This window comes from Rhinatrema bivittatum, unplaced genomic scaffold, assembly GCF_901001135.1.
Source record: "Rhinatrema bivittatum unplaced genomic scaffold, aRhiBiv1.1, whole genome shotgun sequence".
In the NCBI taxonomy this organism is placed as follows: Eukaryota; Metazoa; Chordata; class Amphibia; order Gymnophiona; family Rhinatrematidae; genus Rhinatrema; species Rhinatrema bivittatum.
In genome coordinates this window covers 177,138-201,352 of record NW_021820697.1, presented here as the reverse complement: position 1 = coordinate 201,352, position 24,215 = coordinate 177,138, and the positions used below count along the sequence as shown (strand labels likewise).

At 43.8% G+C, this 24,215-nt stretch overlaps 1 protein-coding gene across 1 annotated transcript in view; it reads left to right on the top strand.

Moving 5' to 3' along the window:
• Nucleotides 1-24,215, top strand: part of LOC115081962 — a 188,179-nt gene that overhangs the window by 99,388 nt on the left and 64,576 nt on the right. The window contains exons 6-8 of the mRNA XM_029586202.1: nt 9,600-9,730; nt 12,380-12,507; nt 13,083-13,200. Of these exons, the coding sequence (XP_029442062.1) occupies nt 9,600-9,730; nt 12,380-12,507; nt 13,083-13,200 (377 nt within the window). The remainder of the gene's footprint in view (nt 1-9,599; nt 9,731-12,379; nt 12,508-13,082; nt 13,201-24,215) is intronic.

Sequence of the window (24,215 nt, the reverse complement as noted above, 5' to 3'; positions counted from 1 at the left end):
AGAAATATCGAATTTCTTACAAAGGGCTCTCCAGAATTTAGCCGTGAACTGTACACCTCTATCCGAAAAGATATGCTTCGGCATGCTGTGCAGGCAAAATATATGCTGTATAAACAGCTTAGCCAGTTCTGGGGCAGATGGTAGCCCGGGTAAGGCCACGAAGTGCGCCATTTTCGAGAAGCGGTCTACTGTGACCCATATGGTGTCGTTTCCACTGGACACTGGCAGGTCAACAATGAAATCCATCGCGATGTGAGTCCAAGGTTCCTCTGGAACTGGCAAGAGCTGGAGAAAACCGCAAGAACGACCAGCCGGAGGCTTCTGTCTCGCACAGGTGGCGCAAGATTCAACGTATGCTCATATGTCCTCCTTCATTGAAGGCCACCAATAATACCTCTGTAAGGTGGATAGCATACAGGATTGTCCATGGTGACCGGCTAATCAGAAATCATGAGCCCATTTAAGCAGTTTCTTTCTCAGGGTCCAAGGTACCACCATCTTCCCAGCTAGAACAGAATGGGTAGCGGCCAGAATCACCTTCTCAGGGTTGATAATATCGCGTGGTGCATCCAGGACATCCTCTGAAGTGAAAGAGCGTCAGAGGATGTCTGCATGGGTGTTCTTGTCAGCAGGACGGTACTTGAGCAAAAAGTCAAACCAATTAAAAAACAGAGACCATCGGGCTTGTCTATGATTCAGTCACTATGCATGACGCAGATATTCTACATTTTTGTGGTCTGTAAATACAGTTATTTGATGTTGTGCCCCCTCGAGCCATGGGCACCACTCTTCAAAGGCCATCTTGATAGCCAACAGCTCTTTATCTCCTATACCATAATTTCTTTCGGCTGGAGAAAAATGCCAAGAAAAAAAAGAGCAAGGGTGCAGTGTATGGGTGTCACTGTTCTGACTCAGCATGGCTCTCACTCCGACATCAGAGGCATCAACCTCGACTATAAACGGTCATCGAGGATCCGGGTGGCGAAGGCAAGGTTTTTTTTAGAAAAGCCTCCTTGAGGGTTTGGAAGGCAGCAACAGCTTCTGGAGACCACTGTGAAGGGTTGGCTCCCTTCTTTGTCATGGCAGTAAGTGGTGCAGTCAAGGTAGAGTAGTGGTGGATGAATGTGCGATAATAATTGGTGAAGCCGAGGAATCGGCGCAGTGCTTTGAGACCAGTGGGTTGAAGCCAATCCTGTATGCTTTTGGTCTTTTGTGGATCCATTTGGAAGCCTCTGCTGGACACCACGTAGCCCAGAAAGGGAACAGACTCCTAGTGGAAGGCACATTTTTCAAGCTTAGCATAGAGACAGTTGTCCCATAGTCTCTGCAGGACTCTGGCAACATCTATCTGGTGACTTTGTAGATCTTGGGAGAAAATTAGTATGTCGTCTAAATACACCACCATGCATTGGTACAGCATATCTCGCATAATCTCATTCATAATATTTTGGAATATGGCCAGAGCGTTACGCAGGCCAAAAGGCATAACCAAATACTCGAAGTGGCCATCGCGAGTATTAAAGGCCATTTTCCACTCATCCCCTTGATGAATATGGACCAGATTGTAGGCCCATTTTAGGTCTAGTTTCATGAAACCTTGGCTCCCTGGAGTCTGTCAAATAGCTCTGAAATCAGAGGTAAAGGGTATCGGTCCTTTATGGTAATTTCGTTAAGTCCTCTGTAGTCTATACATGGGCGAAGGGATCCATCCTTCTTGCCGACAAAAAAGAATCTGGCTCCTGCAGGTGACTTGGAAGGCCGGATAAATCCTTTTTGCAAATTTTCTTGAATATAGGCCGACATGGCCTCAGTCTCTGATAGAGAAAGTGGGTACCCCTTCCTCTAGGGGGCTCCGAGTCAGGCTTTAAGTTAATAGCACAGTCGAAGGACCGGTGTGGTGGTAATACGTCAGCTGCTTTCTTTGAAAACACGTCTTGAAAGGATGAGTACTGTGGTGGCAAACCTGGTAGGGAGTTAGTGGTAGACATGCAGGGCACAGGCGTTACCTTCTTTAGGCATCTGTTGTGACAAGCCACTCCCCATTGTGAAAGCTCCAGGGTACCCCTGTCAAACTGGGGTATATGGTCTTGCAGCCAAGGTAGGCCAAGCACTTCTGGATGAATGGCTTTGTCAAGGACCAAAAATGATATGGTCTCGGTATAAAGAGAACCAGTGCGCAGTCATATCAGTTGCATGGTGTAGGAAACTTCTCTGGGTAGTGGTTCACCGTGTATCGAGGAGAGAAGCAGCGGAGTAGGTGTCGGAAAGACTAGGGGGCATTCCATGAAGTTAGCATGTGGAACATTTAAAACTAATCGGATATCCTTCCAAGGGTTACCTGTCCAGTCTCAGCTGTTGCCTGCAGCAGATTTTCACCATTCTGGGACAACAGTACCCCCTGTTCTAAGTCCCTTTCCGCCGGGGTTTGTAGAACATTACTGTTGTCCTCGCTGCGTTGGGCTGGAGGTGGGCGGCTGTCTGGGCTGAGGGAGGCTTCTTCCTGGAGGGTACCCAAATCTCCGTTTCCTGTACCCCCAACGGAGTCCTCAGCTCCTCGCTCTTCAAGTTGGATCAGAAACTTGTTAATTTCCAGCTGGGTCAAGGCAGAGGATGGGGGTGTCGAGGGAAACACCCGAATCTTACCTTTCTGTTTCGCTGGCATAACTGATCTTATTTACTTAAAGTCCTTAAAAACGGTGATTCAACTTTGAAAAATTCAAACTTCCAGGAACAAACACCATAAAGTCTGACTGCTCGTTTAAATGGGTTAAGCAGTGCTATGTCTCGAATGGAAAAGAAAATGGATAATGTAACAACAGAATTTCAGGGGAAATTATTGACTGTGCAGACTCAGACCAATGAGACAATACGTAGATTAACTGAAAATGAGAAAGATGTGAAATCATTGCAACAGGTGAATGTTTGTCTTATTAAAGACCAGATGGCCACTGCCAGAAGGTTGGAAATATTAGAGAATAGAATGCGACATCTTAACGTAAGAATAACCAATTTTCCACAAGTAGTGGGAGAATTACCCTATATATCCTTGAAAAGATTTTTCAAGGAAAAATTATCCTATAGTGAGGAAGAAATTCCTCAAATAAATACTTGTCATTTTTTTTACCCAAAGGACTCAGGTCCCAGCTAATCTGACCAACTTTTTGGAGGATTCTACGTTAGATGTCATACACAGAAACACATTAATAGTATCCTTCATTAGTGTACAAGATGTAAGTAATGTCATGAAACAATACTTTAAAAAATTTCCAACAAGCTTCCATGGCCAGGTGGTAAAATTATACCCTGATTTGGCACCAATTACTAGAAGTAGACGCAAGGAATTTTTAGCCTTGCGTCAACAAATTGTCACATTGGGATTTGCATTTCTATTACGTTTTCCATGTAGATGTAAGCTAAAGAAAGGAGACCAAGTGTATGTATTTCACCAAATTAATCATTTACAACAGTTTATTGATTCACAACGAACCAATATAACTGTAATAGAATCACCTATAGCAGAATCTTCTCCTACAAGTGTTACATAGATATGTGCGCAGCTAGATGGGCATAAAGTAATAGATAGATAGTTGGTTTTGAAACTATTGAACCTTTTCTTGAATCTCCTAGATTTCTAAGTCCCTTAAATTCAGCCTTTCCTATTCACTTTTAGGCTTATTAAATATATAAGTAATTTCTTGACAATCTTAAAAGTTGTTCTGAATTCATAAAGTGGAAATAAGATGTAGGTTACCTAAATGTTTGACTGTGTATGTATGATATTGAAAGTATTATATACTGAATATCTGATTGTTTCCTTTTTTTTTTTCCATATTCATGACATATTATTTTTACTTCATTATGTTAAAATATTATTTTTTCCTGTAAAGATTATAAGAAAAATGATAAAGATTAAAAAAATAAATAAATAAATAAAACTAATCGGAGAAAGTTCTTTTTCACTCAACGCACAATTAAACTCTGGAATTTGTTGCCAGAAGATGTGGTTAGTGCAGTTAGTATAGCTGTGTTTAAAAAACGATTGGAGAAGTGCTTGGAGAAGTCCATTACCTGCTATTAATTAAGTTGACTTAGATAATAACCACCGCTATTACTAGCAACGGTAACATGGAATAGACTTAGTGTTTGGGTACTTGCCAGGTTCTTATGGCCTGGATTGGCCACTGTTGGAAACAGGGTGCTGGGCTTGATGGACCCTTGGTCTGACCCAGTATGGCATGTTCTATAGGAATCCTTAGATGATCCACCAGCCTTTTCAGTATAAAATTACTATCAGCTCCAGAATCTACACGTGCTAGAGTCTGGAATTCAAGACTCCCAGAAATGATTGAGACTGGGAGAGTCAGTGGAGGAGATGGGATAGTAAGACCTAGGAAGAGTCATCCAGCTGATCCTAGGTCTTCATGTTTTCCAGACAGATTGGACAGGATTGAACCGCATGGCCAGGTTGTCCGCAGTACATACAAAGGCCTAGTCTCTTACGGTAGCACCTCTCCTTGGCGGTTAGGTGGCTGCGGTCTAATTGCATGGGTTCCTCTTCTTCAGAGATAAATGCAGGCTGGGTCTGAGTTACTGGTGTTGATCGGAGGCGCACACTCCCTGATGGGTGTTTCTTAGGATTCTTTACCTCATGTGAGCGTTCACGTAGGTGGCGATCAATTCTTCCCGCAAGGTCAATGAGTGAGTCCAAAGTGTCAGGTAAGTCACGTGCTGCTAATTCATTCTTAATGCGGGAGTTAAGGCCCTCTAGGAAAATTGCACGGAGGCACCCCAGGTCCCAATGAAGTTCTGAAGATAGGGTTTTAAATTTGATGACATAGTCCGAGAATGGCTTAGCCCCTTGTTGGAGATATAAATGATCCAGCGACTGTCTTGCGAGCTGGGTCATCAAATACTGACTTGAAGAGAGCAAGAAAACCTGGCAAGTCACTGAGGATTGGGTCATTGCGTTCCCAAAGATGTGAAGCCCAGGCCAGGGCTTTCCCATCTAAGAGAGACAGGATATATGTAGTCTTGGCTACTACATTCGGAAAATAAGTTGGTTGTAGCAAGAAGTGCAATTAGCACTTGTTGAGAAAACCCCTACACAACAGGGAATCTCCTGAGAAATGAGTGGGAGTTGGTAAAGGTACTGCAGTTCATACAGAAATCACTTGTGACAAAGCATCTTTGTCTGGTGTTGTAGACATGTTCAGTCGTGAAGTCAACTGATTAAAAGCATTAGTCAATGTCTCTAAGGTCCTCTGTTGTTCAGCAATACATTGGGCCAGGCCAGGGATGGCCTGCAGGGCTGAGACCTGAGCCAGGTCCATGAGTTAGCAATCTATTATAATCTGGTGTGGTTGTGGACTCTGGATCATAGTGAGAGCTGACTCCACCCACAGGGAGGAGCCCTGTGGGGACTCACCACAATAGGCGTGGTCTCAGCGGAGATGGACATAGATAGTAATGAGACTTTATTGTACTGGAACGAAGATGAAGAACCCACCGAATGGGAATAAGACACAGTCCAGAGTAGTAATGTGGCTCAATGATGATATCCCCGGTAGTGGCCCACGGGGTGGGGTACACCACGGAACTCCTCTTTCCCCAAACACTTCTCAGGGGTAGATTCGGTAGTGGCCTGCAGCGCAGGGTACACCAAGAATCAATACAGATGACAGAAGCAAAGTGCAGGAGATCAGTAGAGCAGGATAGTGAGATTACTCACTCCGAAGTGTAGAAGCATGAATGCTGAGGTGAGCACGTTAGTGGCCCGAGGCACATGGTACACTGGAGGTTCCATCAGCAAGATGATAGCAGAGATTAGTGTACTCACAAGGCTGAACAAGGCTGGGTCCCAATCTGAATAGATGGCTTCTCTAGGCAGGAAGGCCCACCAAGGAGCGGATAGCTGGAACGCGACAAGGCCCCCTAGGAGCGGGTGCATAAAGCGTTCAAGGTCCAGAGTGGAGGAACAAGTTCAGAGTAGCGAAGCGTCTCTGATAGGAGTGGAATTCAGCAGGAAGGAAGTCCTTGCTAACTCATAGGAAGCAAAGTTCGAATGGCTTAAATACGCTGGCAGATGACGTCATGCAGAGGGGACGCCCCCGAGGTTCTCGCCATGACATGTTTAAGAGAGGGCCTGGCGCACATGCATGCACATGCCCTAAGTAATCCCTGACCCAAGATGGCCGACAGGAGCATCCACGCCGTCCCGAGGACATCGGGGAAGGCGGTGTTTGCAGACGGAGACTGCCAATCTTCCAAGCGTAGCTGGTGCAGGGAAAAAAGAGGTGAGCATCAGAGGACACAGCCATCTGCAACCGACGGGCGCAACAGTTTCCTACTGACTATGTCTGTTATGATTCCTCCCGAAGCTGGAGTTATAGGAGGCCTCTCACCTTTCTCTGGAGGCCACTCTGAAGCCGGGGTCTCGCCTGATCTGGTTGCCCAGGTTTTGCTCCATGGCCTGGGAGGCCTTCGACATCCTCGGGGCCTGCCTGAGGCCTGCTTCAGTCTCCACCTGGACTTCCTGGTTTGGGCCCCGCCCTTCTCCCTAGGGGCCGGCTTGCAACTCTTCTCTCCAGTTATAGGGCCAGCCAGGTGTGGCTCATCTGAACTCCTCCCAGGGAGTTGCTTGTTTCCTGTCCTATAAAAGGACTACCTTTTCACTCAGTTCTGGCTTCGGCAATGGGGCTAGTCTACCTAGGCTATGTCTCCCTTGGACTTCCTGATGTTCCTGCTTTTTCCTGATGTTCCAGTCCTGCTTGCTCCTGATGTTCCAGTCCTTATGCTCCAGGATGTAGGATCCATGCCTCCGAGAGTTCCTGTTTCTGTTCCGAGTTCCTAGACTCTTGCTTCTGATTCCTAGTTCCAACTCTGGAGGACTCGAGGGGTTTCCACTACCCTGTGCTGAGTGACTTCCCAAGCTTCTCCCGCTCTTCTCGTGGTCCACGACCAGCCTCTTGGCTGTGAAGGGCGCGAAGGAGACAGTGTGGTCCGCGACCGTCCATTGGGGCCGCCTGTTGGCAATGGAATGGTAGCGCGCCTGAAGGTCCTGCTCATCCCTCTTGTTCCTGTCTTTGTCTTGAACTCCTCTGTGCTTTGCTCTAAGTTCCAAGGTCTTGCTTTCTCCGCTTCATTCCTGTGCCAACCTGATCTCCGTCTGGCCTTCCGCCTCTGCTGCTCCCTGCGGCAGGTCCGAAAGGGCTGGGAACGGTCGGAGGACCGTTCAGAGACCACCATAATAGTGTGATCTCCCGGGGCGTGTAGATCGACAGAGTGGCCGGGACTTGGACCTTCTTCACCACTGCAAGGGCACACCCCACTTCTTTTCCACCTAGAGAGCCTTGGTATGCCAAGCCTCGAGTGCTTACTCGAGACTGACACTAGCCATAACAATGTCAATGTATACAGTCTACTTTAGCTGAAAAATCCCAGGACCTATAATCGAGGGCATTATACACTAGCCTACTGGTATGGTAAAAAAATGGCTAGTTTAGATCATTGGGTTTCACAGGGAAAACGAGGAGCTTCCTCTACTTCCTGAGTGATCAACTGCATGTGTATGGTATAAGTATTCTAAATGTTATCGCTACCATGCTGCACAGTTGGGGAGGGATGGGGAAACGTGGAACATGTTAACAAGTCTGAGTCTGCGGCAAATCCCAGTCTTCTGCCACTCACTGCAGTAAAATGATATATTGATGTCACAAGTTTGTGTGCACACTGCAAGGGGATGGAACACTGATGTCACAAGTTTGTGTGCACACTGCAAGGGGATGGAACACTGATGTCACAAGTTTGTGTGCACACTGCAAGGGGATGGAACACTGATGTCACAAGTTTGTGTGCACACTGCAAGGGGATGGAACACTGATGTCACAAGTTTGTGTGCACACTGCAAGGGGATGGAACACTGATGTCACAAGTTTGTGTGCACACTGCAAGGGGATGGAACCTTGATGTCACAAGTTTGTGTGCACACTGCAAGGGGATGGAACACTGATGTCACACCTCAGGAGGTAAAAAGCTGATCTCACAGCTCCCTCTACACCCATTACAGAGGGAGGCATATGCCAATATTAAGGGCTCTTGTACACTTAGAAGAGGGAAGGGTACACTGAATTGTAGGGATGTGCAGAGCAAAATTTTATGTTCATATTTTTTATGTCCGAAAGGGGGTCCCACTTGCGGCCAATATGGACATAAAAAAAATCCAATGAGTTGGGTATATGTACATATGTGCAAAAAAAAAATTTAAACCCCCTCACCCTCCTTAATCCCCCCCCCAGACTTACCACAACTCCCTGGTGATTGAGCGAGGAGTGAGGACGTCATTTCTGCAATCCTTGGCGAGAAGCATGTGACGTCGGTGGCACGTCGAGTGACGCGGCGTCACGTGATTCCCGGCTCGTTCGCGCCGGACGGCTCGTTCGGCCCAAAAAGAACTTTTGGCCAGCTTGGGGGGGCTTCCTGACCCCCTCAAGCTGGCCAAAAGTTCTTTTTGGGCCGAACGAGCCGTCCGGCGCGAACTTGCTGGGAATCACGTGGCGCCGCGTCACTCAGACGCGGCGTCACGTGATTCCCGGCAAGTTCGCGCCGGACGGCTTGTTCGGCCCAAAAAGAACTTTTGGCCAGCTTGGGGGGGCCTCCTGACCCCCCCAAGCTGGCCAAAAGTTCTTTTTGGGCCGAACGAGCCGTCCGGCGCGAACGAGCCGGGAATCACGTGACGCCGACGTCACGTGATTCCCGGCAAGTTCGCGCCGGACGGCTCGTTCGGCCCAAAAAGAACTTTTGGCCAGCTTGTGGGGGCCTCCTGACCCCCTCAAGCTGGCCAAAAGTTCTTTTTGGGCCGAACGAGCCGTCCGGCGCGAACTTGCCGGGAATCACGTGACGTCGCGTCTGAGTGACGCGGCGCCACGTGATTCCCGGCTCGTTTGCGCCGGACGGCTCGTTCGGCCCAAAAAGAACTTTTGGCCAGCTTGGGGGGGCCTCCTGACCCCCCAAGCTGGCCAAAAGTTCTTTTTGGGCCGAACGAGCCATCCGGCGCGAACGAGCCGGGAATCACGTGACGCCGGCGTCACTCGACGTGCCGCCGACGTCACATGCTTCTCGCCAAGGATTGCAGAAATGGCGTCCTCACTCCTCGCTCGATCACCAGGGAGTTGTGGTAAGTCTGGGGGGGGGATTAAGGAGGGTGAGGGGGTTTAAATTTTTATTTTGGCTCAACAATCGCGATTTCCCACATATCGAACATATCTATGTTCGATATGTGGGAAATCCGATCGTTTATGTCGAATCAATTTTTTAAGTAAAAAAAAAATATGAGTTGCGTTTTACTAATGCGGTCAATCCGAATGCACACCCCTACTGAATTGCACATACTGCATGTACTGATGGTAGGAGCTCCTGCAGGGGAAGTGTCTGCTAATGTCACACGATCCTGTGTACACGACAGGGAAATGATGATGTCAGGGGCTCTTGCACACACAACAGGAGGAGCGGTTCACTGATGTCTCAGGTTTCGATGCACACAATGCCAGGGGAAGGGTGTATTGATATCAGGAGTTTTACTCTTTATTATTTATTCCTTGCAGATGAGGCAGGGGGCATTCCTGGTTAATACTGCACGCGGAGGCCTAGTAGATGAGAGAGCCTTATCTCAAGCCCTGAAGGAGGGAAGAATCCGAGGAGCAGCCTTAGATGTGCATGAATTAGAACCCTTCAGGTAAGCAACAATAAAACAGCTGGTCTCCGTGCTGGTCCGGGGCATCTAGGAGAAGGCACCAAATTCTGTCATTGCTGCTTCAAGCTGGTCCAGGGTATATAGCACAAGGTACTAAATCCTGGCATTGCTACTGCCAGCTGATCTGGGTGTGCATGATAGGGTACCATTATTATAGATACTCACATTGCTGCTACCAGCTGGAACAGGGTGTGTAGGATAGGGTCCCATATGCAGTCATTGCTGCTACAAGCTAATCCAGGGTCTATAAGATAAAGCATCATATCTTGGCAATGCTGTTGTCAGCTGGTCAGGGGTGTGTAGGATACAACACTGAGTCTTAGCATTGTTGCTACTGCTGGTCTGAGTGGGGTAAGACAGAGCATGCTATCCTTGAATTGTTATTGATGCTTGCTTGGTGTTGAAGGGGCACTTAGAGAAGACAAGACCATAGCAAAAAGATTAAATTAATTTTTTGCACCAGTCCTGAAGAGGATGTTGGAGAGAAACGCATACTGGAAATGATATTTAATGGTGATACTTTGGAGAAACAAACAAATCATAGTGAACCTAGAAGATGTAATAGGGCAAACAGACAAACTAAAGAGTAACAAATCACCTGGACCAGATGGTATACACCCCAGAGTTCTGAAAGAACTCAAAAATGAAATTGCAGACCCATTTCTAGTAATTTATAAACTATCATTAAAATCATCTGTTGTACCTGAAAATTTGAGGATGGCCAATGTAACAGCAGTCTTTAAGAAGGGATCCAGGGGTGATCTGGTGAGCCTGACAACAGTGTGAGAAAAAATTGTAGAAACTATTCTAAAAATTAAAGAACATATAAACACATATTTTAATGGGATGCAGTCAACATAGATTTATCCAAGGGAAGTCCTGCTTCATCAATCTGCCACATTTTTGAAGGGGTTAATAAACATGTGGATAATGATGAGCCAGTGAATATAAGGTATCTGGATTCTCAGAAGGCATTAGACAAAGTCCCTCATGAGAACACCTGAGAAAATGTAAAAGTGTTAGGAAAGGAGGCAATGTCCTATTGTGGATTTCAAACTGGTTAAACTAAAAGAAAGAAAGAGTAGGACTAAATGGTCAGTTTTCTCAATGAAAGAAGGTATATAGTGGAGTGCCTCAGGGGTCTGTGCTGGAACCGGTACTTTTTAATATATTTATAAATGATCTAGAAAATGCAATGAGTGAGGTGATCAAATTTGCCGATGATACAAAATAATTCTGAGTTGTAAATCACAAACAGATTACTGGAAATTGCAGGAGGACCTTTCGTTTCTGGGAGACTAATCATCCAAACAGTTGATGAAATTTAATATGGAGAAGTCAAAGCAATGCACATAGGGAAAGGTAATACAAACTCTAGTTGCAGGATGTTAGGTTCCATACTAGGAGTCACCAGCTAAGAAAAGGATCATGGACAATATGTTGAAATCCTCGGTGCAGTGTGCAGTGGCAGTCAAAAAAGCAAACAGAATCTTAGGAATTATTAGGAAGGGAATAGTGAATAAAATAGAGAATGTCGAAATACCTCTCTATTGGTTAGGGCTAGTGCAAGGGGTGAAATAATTCTTAAATAATACCAACCTCAACAGTTCCAATAGAAAACCAGTAGGTACCCTATGCAGATGCGGGCGGCCTTGCAAGATGTTCTGTACCAAAACAAATGCTTCATTTTGAGGGATGTTCGTATATAAAGAGGTGATATCTAAAGTCACCAACCAACATCCCTCAGGCAATGGTGGAAGCTCCTGAAGTAACCGAAGCATGTGGGACGTATTCTGTAAAAAAGATGTAGATCCTAATACGGCTGGCTTGAGAAAAAAATCCAAGAAGTTGGACAATGGCTCTAGAATCGAGCCACGACCAGCCACAATCGGGCAGCCCGGGGGGGGCCTCAATGCTCTTATGTATTTTAGGTAGAGTGTATAGAACAGGGTGTACTGGATGTTGAACCTTCAAAGCCCGGGCTTCCCTAGAAGTCAAAAACCCTCTTCCAATACCTTCTTCTACTAATGCTTCAATCGTATCTCGAAGGGATTCAGTTGGATCTTCTGTCAAAACTTGGTAATAATTGGAGTCACCTAATTGGCGATATATTTCCACTACATATGCATCAGTGTCTTGAATCACAATAGCCCTGCCTTTGTCGGCAGGTTTTACTACCACATTGTGATTATCTGAATTTACTGCCTTTGTGGTAGTAAATTCAATGTGGTAGTAAATCACAATGTGGTAGTAAAACCTGCCTTTGTCGGCAGGTTTTACTACCACATTGTGATTATCTGAATTTGACTCAAAACAGGAAACATCACCCGGCTCGAACATGGAAAGGATTGACAGATTGATAGCACTTTCTCGATTCTATGGGTGGTGGTCTTAGTTGGTGGAGTGTTTATTCTTGTTAATTCCAATAACAACCAAGACTCCTCCCTGCTAACTAGCTTTATGAACCCCAACGATTGGTGCCCAAGTTCTTACAGGTGTAAGTGGTATTCAGCCACAAGAGAATGAGCAATAAGTTTGTATAGCAGTAAATATCTAGTGAGTAGATATTCAGAAAGCTTAAAGTTGCAGCTCTGGACTTAGTACTGAACCTTTTTTTCATTGCTTTTGTAGCTTTGCCCAGGGCCCATTGAAAGAAGCTCCCAATGTAATTTGCACACCTCACACAGCATGGTACAGTGAGCAGGCATCTCTGGAGATGAGGGAAGCAGCTGCTACAGAGATCCGCAGAGCTCTTACAGGTAGGAATCAGAACATAATCTGACATGCATGTGTATGTAAATAGATAATGCATATTTCATGTGAATATCCAGTTGGAAGAGGCCTAAGGGCCAGGCTGGGAAATAACTGTTTTAGATCATGGTTCTCTATTCTTGCCCTGTTAGGTTATACCCTTCCTCTAAGTTCACTTTGCTTACCACTGTCAACAAAAGGCTGCTGGGCTCAATGAACCTTAGTCCAACCCAGTTTGGAAAGTGTAATGTTGTAGTAAAAGGCGCAGAATTTAACAGGGTCTGAGCCATGAGCTGAGGATGGTCCCTTCTTGGCTTCCGGCTGAGCTTGAGAACTTGTACAATATGGAGGGTTAATGCCTTGCCCTGACACAAGTGGGCACATGTTTAAGTTATGGCTATTTAGAAAAAAAGAAAAGAACAATTTGTATTTGGTCAAATTTGAGCAGCAGTAGTGAGACTTTGTACTAACATACTAACCATTGAACCCTGCTTCTGAGTTCCTGTCGCTAAATCTATACTGTACAGAAATTCCTATAGTATTCCAATGGAGCAATTTGTTAACATAAATAATCTTTCTCTAGGACGTATCCCAGAAAGCCTCAAAAACTGCATCAACAAAGAGTTCTTTCTGACCATTGCCCCATGGTCCATAACAGATCATCAAGCTGTGCATCCAGAGATAAATGGCATGACCTACAGGTAGGAAGTGAAGAGTGAACAGATAATTACTGACACAGAGGCCCAGGGCCAGATCTATGACACTGATCATCATGGTCTCAGGTACCATCAGTATTCTCAGTTACTACTCCCACAGACCCTACCTCCAGCTTTGCTACAGAAATATTTCACCTATGGCAGCCAATTAATCAGTGTTTGTGTACACAGATGTAAAAATACTTCATAAAAGTGCCCCCAGTAGGAAATATATATTTCATTAGATTTAGACTGTGTTACATAAGACTTTCATAAAAGGCCCTCCCAGCATTCAGGAAGCTTTCACACACTTTATGCTTAATCATTGGTTTATGTGTTTTTTAAATTTTTTTCAATAATTGCAAGCAAAATAAATCTCAGTCCTTATTCACACTCCAAGCAGGAAAACTTGTCTGGTATTTATTTTATTTATTTTATTTAACATTTTTTATATACCGAGGTTCTGGTAACAATGTTACTAATCACTTCGGTTTACATATAACATTGGGATGACTTAACATATGAGTCTTACATAGAATAGGAAAATGAACTTGGAGAAAATTGAATTATGATATGATGTTCCTGTACTTGACATGGGTCCAGGTTTTGAAACCATCTGCGTCAGGAGATATAGTGCAAAGTTACTGTCTTCTTTGGCCAAAGTCATTCATTACGTCTACACATACATGAGATCAATCCAACAAGAATGTTCTCTTCTAAAACTTACGCTTAACACCAATAAAACTGAAATAATATGGCTAAGAAGAGACAACAAAAATCTCAAACAACCCACTCTCAACCTTGGAATAGCCAACATTACACCCTCAGATGAAGTCCATGACCTTGGAACACAGATAGATGAAAACATCAACATGAAAAACATATAAGTAAAATAATGAAATTTGGGTATTCCAAACTCAGAATCTTATGCCATCTAAAACCATTACTTACCTTCCAAGACTTCCACACAATCCTACAAACTTTAATATTTTCGAACCTGGACTATTGCAACTGGGCCTTCCCACAAGCACGATTAAACAACTACAACTTCTCCAAAATGCTTCAGCAAGACTCCTTACAGGAACTAGAAAATGTGATCATATTATCCCTTCTTTAATCAACCTTCACTGGCTTCCAATAAAGTTCAGAATCCAGAATCCATTACAAAATATTATCCCTCATGTTTAATATTTATTTATTTATTTTATTGTTTTGTTTTGTTTTTGTATACCGACATTCTATCGAGATATCACATCGGTTCACATAAGAACTGAACAGTAAATAAGACAGGGGTTGCTTATTTTTGCAGTGTAACTTAGAACAGTTAACAAGAAGAAATATATAATGCATGTGCCCAGGGACGTTGGTGGCATGCAGGTTGGAAACATAGCTAAGGAACGGATTACATTCATGGTTTAGGAACAGTTTACCAAGAATTATTTTAACAGGGGGCAGGGCAACTTGGAGTATAGAGGATTTATGCAAGACAACTTGAATGTGTATAAACTAGAACAGTGAGATATGGGATTGGCTGGGGGTAGGGTGAAGGGGGGAGACAGGGGGAGAGGGAGATCATAGGGTAGTATAAGTTGGATTTGACTAGAGAGGGGGGAGGGGTGGTTAAGTTGAGGGTAGGCAGGGGGGGTTGGGGGGGGGTTTAGGTAGACGTAACGCATTCACTTGCGGGTATTGGCTGGGGCCGAAGGGTGTATTCCTGGAAATCTAGGATTGTAGGGGGGGTAGGCTAGGTCTCTGGTGGGAAAGCTTTCAGGAATAGCCATGTTTTGAGGTGTTTTTTGAAGGTTTGAGTGGAGGGTTCCATTCTGAGCTGGGATGGAAGGGAGTTCCATAGACTGGAGCCGGCTACTGATATGGCGCATTTTCTGATTGAGGTGAGGTCTACTGTTTTGGGAGGGGTGATGGCGAGGAGCCCGGATTCAGCTGATCGGAGGCTTCTTTGTTGGGTTGTAACGGAGGAGAGCTGTGGTTAACCAGTCCACCTTGTTGTTGAGCATTTTCTTGTGAATGAGGGTAAGGGTTTTGTATTGGACTCTGTAGATGATGGGTAATCAGTGAAGGTCTTTGAGGATGGGGGTGATGTGATTGCAACTTCTGATGTTTGCAATGGATATGGCGGCGGCGTTTTGTAGTATCTGTATAGGTTTGAGGGTGGAAACAGGTTGGCCAAGGAGGAGAGAGTTGCCGTAATCGAGCTTGGAAAAGAGGAGGGTTTGGAGGAAAGTTCTATAGTCTTGGGCGTGGAGGAGCGGTTTGAGCTTTTTCAGGGTTTGTAGTTTGAAGCAGCCATCCTTGATCGTTGTGGAGATGTGACATTTGAGGTTTAGTTCGTTGTCGATTGTTACTCCAAGGTTTTTCACCGTGTGCATGAGCTGGGTCCCAGTGCAGTTGGTTGTGGGGGGAATGTGGTGTGGTTGTTTGTTATGTGTAAGATTTCGATCTTGTTTTGGTTGAGGGAGAGGGATAGTTGTGAGAGTAGTTTGGTTATTTTAGATAGGAGTTGGTCCCAGGTTTTTAGTGTGTTTTCGATGATTTTGTTTAAGGGGAGTAAGATTTGTAGGTCATCTGCATAGGCATAGTATGTGAGGGCTGATTCGGAGAGGAGCTTGCAGAGGGGGAGGAGGTATATGTTGAATAGGGTGGATGAGAGTGATGAGCCTTGCGGGACGGTGTGAGGTAGTGGTATCTGGGAGGATTCTGTTGCGTTTATTTTTATTTTGAATGATCTATCTGTGAGGTATGATTTGAACCATTTGATGGTGGTGTCACATAGTTCGATTTCCTTAAGTCTGTTTAGTAGTCTTTTGTGGTTGATGGTCTCGAAAGCAGAGGAGATATCAAGGAGTATCAAGAGGTAGGATTGGCCATGGTCGAGTCTTCGGAGGATTGTATCAGAGAGGGTGAGAAGAAGTGTTTCTGTGCTGAACAGTTTTCTGAAGCCATGTTGTACTGGTGGTAGGATGTTATGCTCTTCTAGGTAGTCGGAGAGTTGGTTGTTGACTGTTTTTTCAAGGATCTTAGCTATGAAGAGGAGGTTGGAGATGGGTCTGTAGTTAGCTGGATCAGATTTGTCTAGGTGGGGTTTTTTGAGGATGGGTTTAACTTTTCTATACCATTGCTAAGTTAAATACCATCGCAACGGTTTACATGTAGGCACATATTTAATGTAGGTAAAAGTGTACTATAGTACATTCTAACAGGTGCCGTCAAAGGTTCGGTTACAATATATCATTAAACAAAGACATTTAGTGAAATAGTTCATGACCAATTGTACCAAGGTACTTACACCGGTAGTTTTGTCACATATAGTATTATCGTTATGCTTTATTGTGGTGTGGAGTTCGTAGACTAATCTACTGTACACAGTCCTCGGACTGTGTGTCGGTGCCTTTCTGTCTTATCCTGAATAATTTCCCTCTATTTTCCTGTCTCTTTATAAAATGCTTGTTTAAAAAGCCATGTTTTTAAACTTTTCTTAAATGTCTTGAGATCACTTTGTAGTCTGATCTCTGGAGGCATTGTGTTCCAGATTATGGGTCCTGCTAGTGATAGGGCTCTTTCTCTCACTTGGGTTAGTTTTGCTGTTTTAAGTGATGGAATGGTTAGGAGTGCTTTATTTGCTGATCAGAGGTTCCTGTGTGGAATGTGAACCCGTAATGCTGTGTTCAACCAGTCTGATTTCTCATCATAAATTAGTTTGTGAATGATACACAGGGTTTTGTATTTAATTCTGTGTTCAATTGGTAGCCAATGTAACTCTGCTAGGGTTTCGGTTATATGGTCCCTCCTTCTTTTTCCGGTTAGTATTCTAGCTGCTGTGTTTTGAAGTATTTGCAGTGGTCTTAATGTTGTATTAGGTAGTCCTAACATAAGGGCATTGCAGTAATCTGTGCTGGAGAAAATTAGTGCCTGTAGTATTGTTCGGAAGTCATTTTGAGTTAGTAGTGGTTTAAGTTTTCTGAGTACCATGAGTTTTGCATAACCTTCCTTTACTTTTAGTGATATGTGTTGTTTCAGATTGATTTCAGGGTCCATTATTATTCCCAGGTTACGTACTTTTCCCACTAGTTCTATTTTCTGGTTGTCTTTGAGTATTATTGAGCTTTGACTGATTTCAGAATTTTTTCGTTCTAAGTGTAGAAATTCGGTCTTATCAATATTAATTACAAGTTCCATTTGTGTCAGTAGTTGTTTTATAATGCTTAGGTACATGTTGGCTAGGTTTAATGTTTTCTCTAGAGTGTCCTCTATGGGTAGAATTAGTTGAATATCGTCTGCGTAAATGTAGTGTATAATTCCTAGCCCTGCAAGGGCTAGGAATTATACACTACATTTACGCAGACGATATTCCTTGTTTTAGGAACAATGCCAGATATGATTTTATGATTTTAGTCAGAGTTTGGGCTACTATGTTAGCTGATTTCTTCAGTTCAATTGTAGGTATTGTGTCAATTTTGTGTGGGGCGGGGTTTACATTTTTTAGCATATGTTCCACTTCCATTTCAGATATCTCAGTGAAAGATGTCCAATGGTTGACATCCCTTTTTTGCATTTTAATTTCTTGGTTGGCAGTGTTTGGAAGTTTTTCTCTTAGTTTAGTAATTTTGTCACTGAAAAATTTGGCGATTTCATTACATTTTGTTTCTGGTAGGTTTTGTGGTGATTCTTGTTTGTCACTGGTTAGGTTTGAAACTATTGAGAATAGTGTTCTTGGATTATGTGCAAATTTTTCAATTTTATTGCTGAAATATTCTCTCTTAACATTGAGTATTAGCTGTTTGTAGAAAGCTAGATGCTTTCTGTATTTAGTTAGGTTCTCGGATGTTTTGTGTTTTCTCCATTTTCTTTCCAATGCTCTTAGAGTCCTTTTTGCATCTTTTACTTTTGTATTATGCCAGGGGTTGTTTTGTCTTGCTTCTTTTTTCTGTATCAATTTTATGGGGTTTATTTCGTCAGCAATTTTTTTGATTGTTTCTAACCATGTTTCAGTGGCAGAACTGCTGTTGTTAAAATCAATTTCTGTTAGTTTGTCTTCTAGTTTGTCTTTTAGTTTTTCAATATTAAAAGGTGGTCTGTATTTGCATTCTAAGGGTTTATGATTTTGTTTGATTTGGGGTTTCAGGAATTTTATGTCCGAATGAATAAGGAAGTGGTCTGACCATGGAATTTGTGTGTATTCAGATTTGTAGTGTTCTAAGTAATTGTGGTTGATGAAGGTGAGATCCAGTGAATGTCCAGCTTTATGTGTTGGTTGGTTTGTTATTAGCGAGAAGCCTAATGCTGTCATAGCGTCTAATAGTGCTTGGCATGTGTTAGATAAAGGGTGGGTATCCATGTGAAGATTAAAATCTCCTAACACTAAGGTTGGTTTAGAGATATTTAAGTATGTGGTAAGGAACTCAATTAATGGCGATATATTTAATTCTAGGAGGCTCGGTGGGCAGTAGATAATGCATATTTGTATATTGTTGGTATCAAAAATGGCAATTTCATGATTTTGTGGGGGTGTTATTTGTATGGGTTTACATTTAAAGGTTTTTTCAATAATTAGTAAGAGCCCTCCTCCGCGTTTGTGTATTTTGGGGACTGAAAATACTTTGTAATTTTTGTGAGCTATTTGATTTTTTAGAACTACGTCTGCTTTTTTTAACCATGATTCCATTATTGCAACAAAGTTTGGTTTATTGTCATACAGTAAATCCGTAATGATTGGGAATTTCTTTGCAACTGAATGTGCATTTACTAGGATGAGGAGGAGAAGTCCATTACCTGCTATTAAGTTGGAGGAGAAGTCCATTACCTGCTATTAAGTTCACTTAGAGAATAGCCACTGCCATTAGTAATGGTTACATGGAATAGACTTAGTTTTTGGGTACTTGCCAGGTTCCTATGACCTGGATTGGCCACTGTTGGAAACAGGATGCTGGGCTTGATGGACCCTTGGTCTGACCCAGTATGGCATTTTCTTATGTTCTTATGAATGTTAGCATGATTAGTTTTATTGCAGGAGTTTTGGAAATAGACATAGGGTCCTTTTTTATCTGTATCAGATTATTTCGTGAGGATTTTGTCTTTTTTGTTCTCTCTCTGGTATTGTTCCCTAAGTAATTATTCACATATTTACCTTTGTTCATGCAGATCGAAATTGGATATTCCAGTGGTGGTTCGTTTTCCTTGTCCATGTTGAGTGTTGGTAGACGTGTAGGGCTGTTGAGGTTGGCTCCTAGGTTTCTCAGGTGTGTACGAAGGGGCGTACAAAGGGGCATGACCCTTTGGTGCATGCCGCTGGCGCGCGGCGCCTACCGGGTCCCCGACGGGTTTTAATCCTCCGGGGGCCTCGATGACGCCGGCAGCGTCACCAAGGGGGAGGGGCAAAACCTGGAAGTCCTGGCAGCAGAGAGAGACCTGTAAGAGAAAAAAAAAGGGAAAAAAACCAGAGAAATCCTGGGAAAAAGACAGGAGATTGAATTCTCCTAGTATGATAGCGGGTATTTCCATGTTGATGTTGACGGTTATGGTTTTGATCACTGGAGATAGGTTGTGTTGGAGTAGGCCTGGGGGTGTGTAGAGGAGGAGGATTTGGAGGTTTTTGGTTTTGAAAAGGCATGTCTCGAAGGGGGCGGGAGGCTGAGTGGTTGGGATGAAAATTTGAATTTATGTGCTAGAAAGAGTAGGGCGCCACCTTTCTTTTTTGGTCTTGGTATGGAAAAGATGTTGTAGATGGTTTTGGGAAGTTGGTTTAGTAGAACGGTGTCGGTGTTTTTGAGCCAGGATTCAGTGATGCAGATAATGTCGGGTCGGCTATCTAGTAGCAGGTCGTGGAGGATGGGGATATTCTTGGTGATGGATTGGGTGTTGATTAGGAATAGGGTGAGGACAGAGAGGATGGACCAGTGTAAGTTGGGGTTGATGGGGATGTTGGTGAGGCGTCTGGCATGGGAGGTGTAGAGAGTGTGAGATTTGTTGGGTTGTGTGAGTGATAGAGTTTGGGAATGGGATGTAGTATTGCCATGGTGGGGTTGTTGGAGTGATTGAGCGCAGGTCATTTTAGGTGTTACCTGATGGGGAAGGGAGGATGGAGCGGGGTGGTGAGGAGGATGGGGAGAGGGGACAGTAGGAGGGTGCTTGAAGAGGGAGGAACTAAGGGGTGTCAGTTCCTCAGTCTGGTTATAGAGTACAAATGAGGCTGCACAAAGGGGTGCACTAAGGGGCAGGCCCCTTTGGTCGGGCCCTTTGGCATGCGACGCCCAGCGCGCAGTGCCACTGGTGAATGCCCTGCTTTAAGGGCTGGCTGTCCCTCTCCGATGAGGTCTCAGCCATGCCTGGCCTCCGATTGGCTGGGGGGCATGGTCGGGTCGCTGGTCGGTCGGAGGGCAGGTCGCAGGTCGGGCCAAGGGCCATGCGGTCGCTGGTCAGACGGAGGGCGAGTCGGAGGGAAGGGGCTCTTACCCCGATGGGTAGCGCCAGCTGCACGAGCCCAGGTCGTTCAGAAGAAAGAGGAGGTGCTGCTGGTGAGTGCCCTGCTTTAAGGGCTGGCTGTCCCTCTCCGATGAGATCACAGCCGCGCCTGGCCTCTGATTGGTCAGGGGGCGCGGTCGGGTTGCTGGTCAGTCCGGGGGCACGTCACAGGTCAGTCCGAGGGCCACGCAGTCACTGGTCGGATGGAGGGCGAGTCGGAGGGAAGGGGCTCTAACCCTGACGGGTAGCGCCGGCTGCGTGAGCCCAGGTCATACGGAGGAAAGAGGAAGATGCCACTGGTGAGTGCCCTGCTTTAAGGGCTGGCTGACCCTCTCCGATGAGGTCACAGCCATGCTTGGCCTCTGATTGGCCAGGGGGCATGGTCGGGTCGCTAGTCAGTCAGAGGGTGGGTCGCAGGTCGGTCCGAGGGCCACGCGGTCGCTGGTCGGATGGAGGACGAATCAGAGGGAAGGGGCACTTACCCTGATGGGTAGCACCGGCTGCGCGAGCCCAGGTCATCCACCTCCTCCAGGAATAACAATAAAAAACTACAGCCCACAAAGAGATCTCAGATCTCAAAACAAAAATTTTCTTACAGTTCCTACAAATCTGAACACTCATCTATCCCAAATAAGAGGACGAATGTTCACTATAGCAGGACTCAAACTATGGAATGAACTACCCTAATCAATAAGACTATTAACAGAAAAAAAGAAATTCAAACAAGAACTTAAAACCTGGTTCTTCAGAAAAGCCTATGAACTTATGTAAAGAAATATCAAATAAACCCTTAATGGACATTATTGTTCAGAAATATTACTTCTTCTCAGCATAGCAAATAATAATTGACCAAAACCGATTCAAAACTGAAACAGTAAATAACAAGATTAGATTGTTAACTTTGAATGTTTTGATTATTCAATAGTATTAAAATACATACAATTACAGAACCTGTTAATACAATATTATACAATGTAATCAAATGCAATTTATGTGAACAGTTGTGATCTTCTGATGGAATGATGGTATATAAAAAGTATAAATAAATATAAAACAGGTCAGGGGATATCGCACTGAAGTTACTTTCTTCTTTGGCTAAAGTCATTCATTAGATCAGGGGATATCACACTGAAGTTACTATCTTCTCTGGCTAAAGTCATTCATTAGATCAGGGGATATCACACTGAAGTTACTTTCTTCTTTGGTTACAGTTGTTCATTAGATCAGGGGATATCACACTGAAGTTACTATCTTCTCTGGCTAAAGTCATTCATTAGATCAGGGGATATCACACTGAAGTTACTATCGTCTTTGGTTACAGTCATTCATTAGATCAGGGGATATCACACTGAAGTTACTTTCTTCTTTGGTTACAGTTGTTCATTAGATCAGGGGATATCACACTGAAGTTACTATCTTCTCTGGCTAAAGTCATTCATTAGATCAGGGGATATCACACTGAAGTTACTTTCTTCTTTGGTTACAGTTGTTCATTAGATCAGGGGATATCACACTGAAGTTACTATCGTCTTTGGTTACAGTCATTCATTAGATCAGGGGATATCACACTGAAGTTACTATCTTCTTTGGTTACAGTCATTCATTAGATCAGGGGATATCACACTGAAGTTACTATCTTCTTTGGTTACAGTCGTTCATTAGATCAGGGGATATCACACTGAAGTTACTTTCTTCTTTGGTTACAGTTGTTCATTAGATCAGGGGATATCACACTGAAGTTACTATCGTCTTTGGTTACAGTCGTTCATTAGATCAGGGGATATCACACTGAAGTTACTATCTTCTTTGGTTACAGTTGTTCATTAGATCAGGGGATATCACACTGAAGTTACTATCTTCTTTGGTTACAGTTGTTCATTAGATCAGGGGATATCACACTGAAGTTACTATCTTCTTTGGTTACAGTCGTTCATTAGATCAGGGGATATCACGCGGAAGTTACTTTCTTCTTTGGCTAAATCATTCATTAGATCAGGGGTTATCATGCTGAAGTTACTTTCTTCTTTGGCTAAAGTAATTCATTAGATCAGGGGATATCATGCTGAAGTTACTATCTCTTCTGGCTAAGTCATTCATTAGATGAGGGGATATTGCACTGAAGTTACTATTTTCTTTAGCTAAAGTCATTCAGTAGATTAGGGGATTTTGCTCTGAAATTGCTACCCTGTTTTGCTAAAGCTATTCATTAGATCAGGGGTTATTGCGCTGAAGTTGCTATTTTCTTTGGCTAAAGTTAGTCATTAGATTAGTTTGCCTTTGCCTGTATTCTTGTCCCAGGCCCCCATTTGTTTGCTTTTATAAATAAGTTATCAGATTTAATTTACTTGCAATTATTGAAAAAACTTTTTAAAATGTACCCAGAACCTTGAACACATAGACTGATGATTAAGCAAAAGGCAAGTGAAGACTCTCTGAATTCCTGGAATGTGTATTATGAAGGTCTTATCTAATATTGAGATATAGTTTATATTGGGGGACTTTCATGAATTCCCTGTGTTGGTTGCTCACCATCCTTTTGACATCTTTTATTTATCAAAATATTGTACAGATATAAAAGCCTACTGTGACTACTCTAGTGATAATGTCACTGCAACAGCCACACTGTCATACTGCTACAACCAGTGCCAGAGCTATAAAGCAACAATTATAAAATCACCAATGCAATATCCACAGCTATACAGCTACATTGCCACTGTTACTGCCAAAGCCATACTGTCCTAACTAGAATAGCAGACATAGAGGCATCCACTACTTTAATCATAATGTCACTGCTGGAGCCACACCCATTTATCTATTGTCACTTCCACAGCTAGCTCTATAGTCACACTTTTATTACTAGAGTCACATATATATTCACAGTATCACTGCTAGAGCCACATCCATTCAACCACTGACAATGCTGCTCCACACTCGTACAGTGACAGTGTCACTGCTAGTGCCATGTACAGCCACATCCATTCAACTATTGTCACTACTACTATAGCCACAGTCATATAGGTAGAGTGTCACTGCTAGCACCACGTACAGCCACATCCATTCAACTATTGTCACTACTATAATAACCACAGTCCATATAAGTAGAGTGTCACTACTAGTGCCACATACAGCCACATCCATTCAACTATTGTCACTACTACTGTAGCCATAGTCATATAGGTAGAGTGTCACTGCTAGCGCCACGTACAGCCACATCCATTCAACTATTGTCACTACTACTATAGCCACAGTCATATAAATAGAGTGTCACTGCTAGTGCCACATTCAGCCACATCCATTCAACTATTGTCACTACTACTATAGCCACAGTCATTTAGGTAGAGTGTCACTGCTAGCGCCACATATAGCCACATCCATTCAACTATTGTCACTACTACTATAGCCACAGTCATATAGGTAGAGTGTCACTACTAGCGCCACATACAGCCACATCCATTTAACTATTGTCACTACTATTGTAGTCATACTCATATAGATAGAGTGTCACTGCTAGCGCCACATACAGCCACATCCATTCAACTATTGTC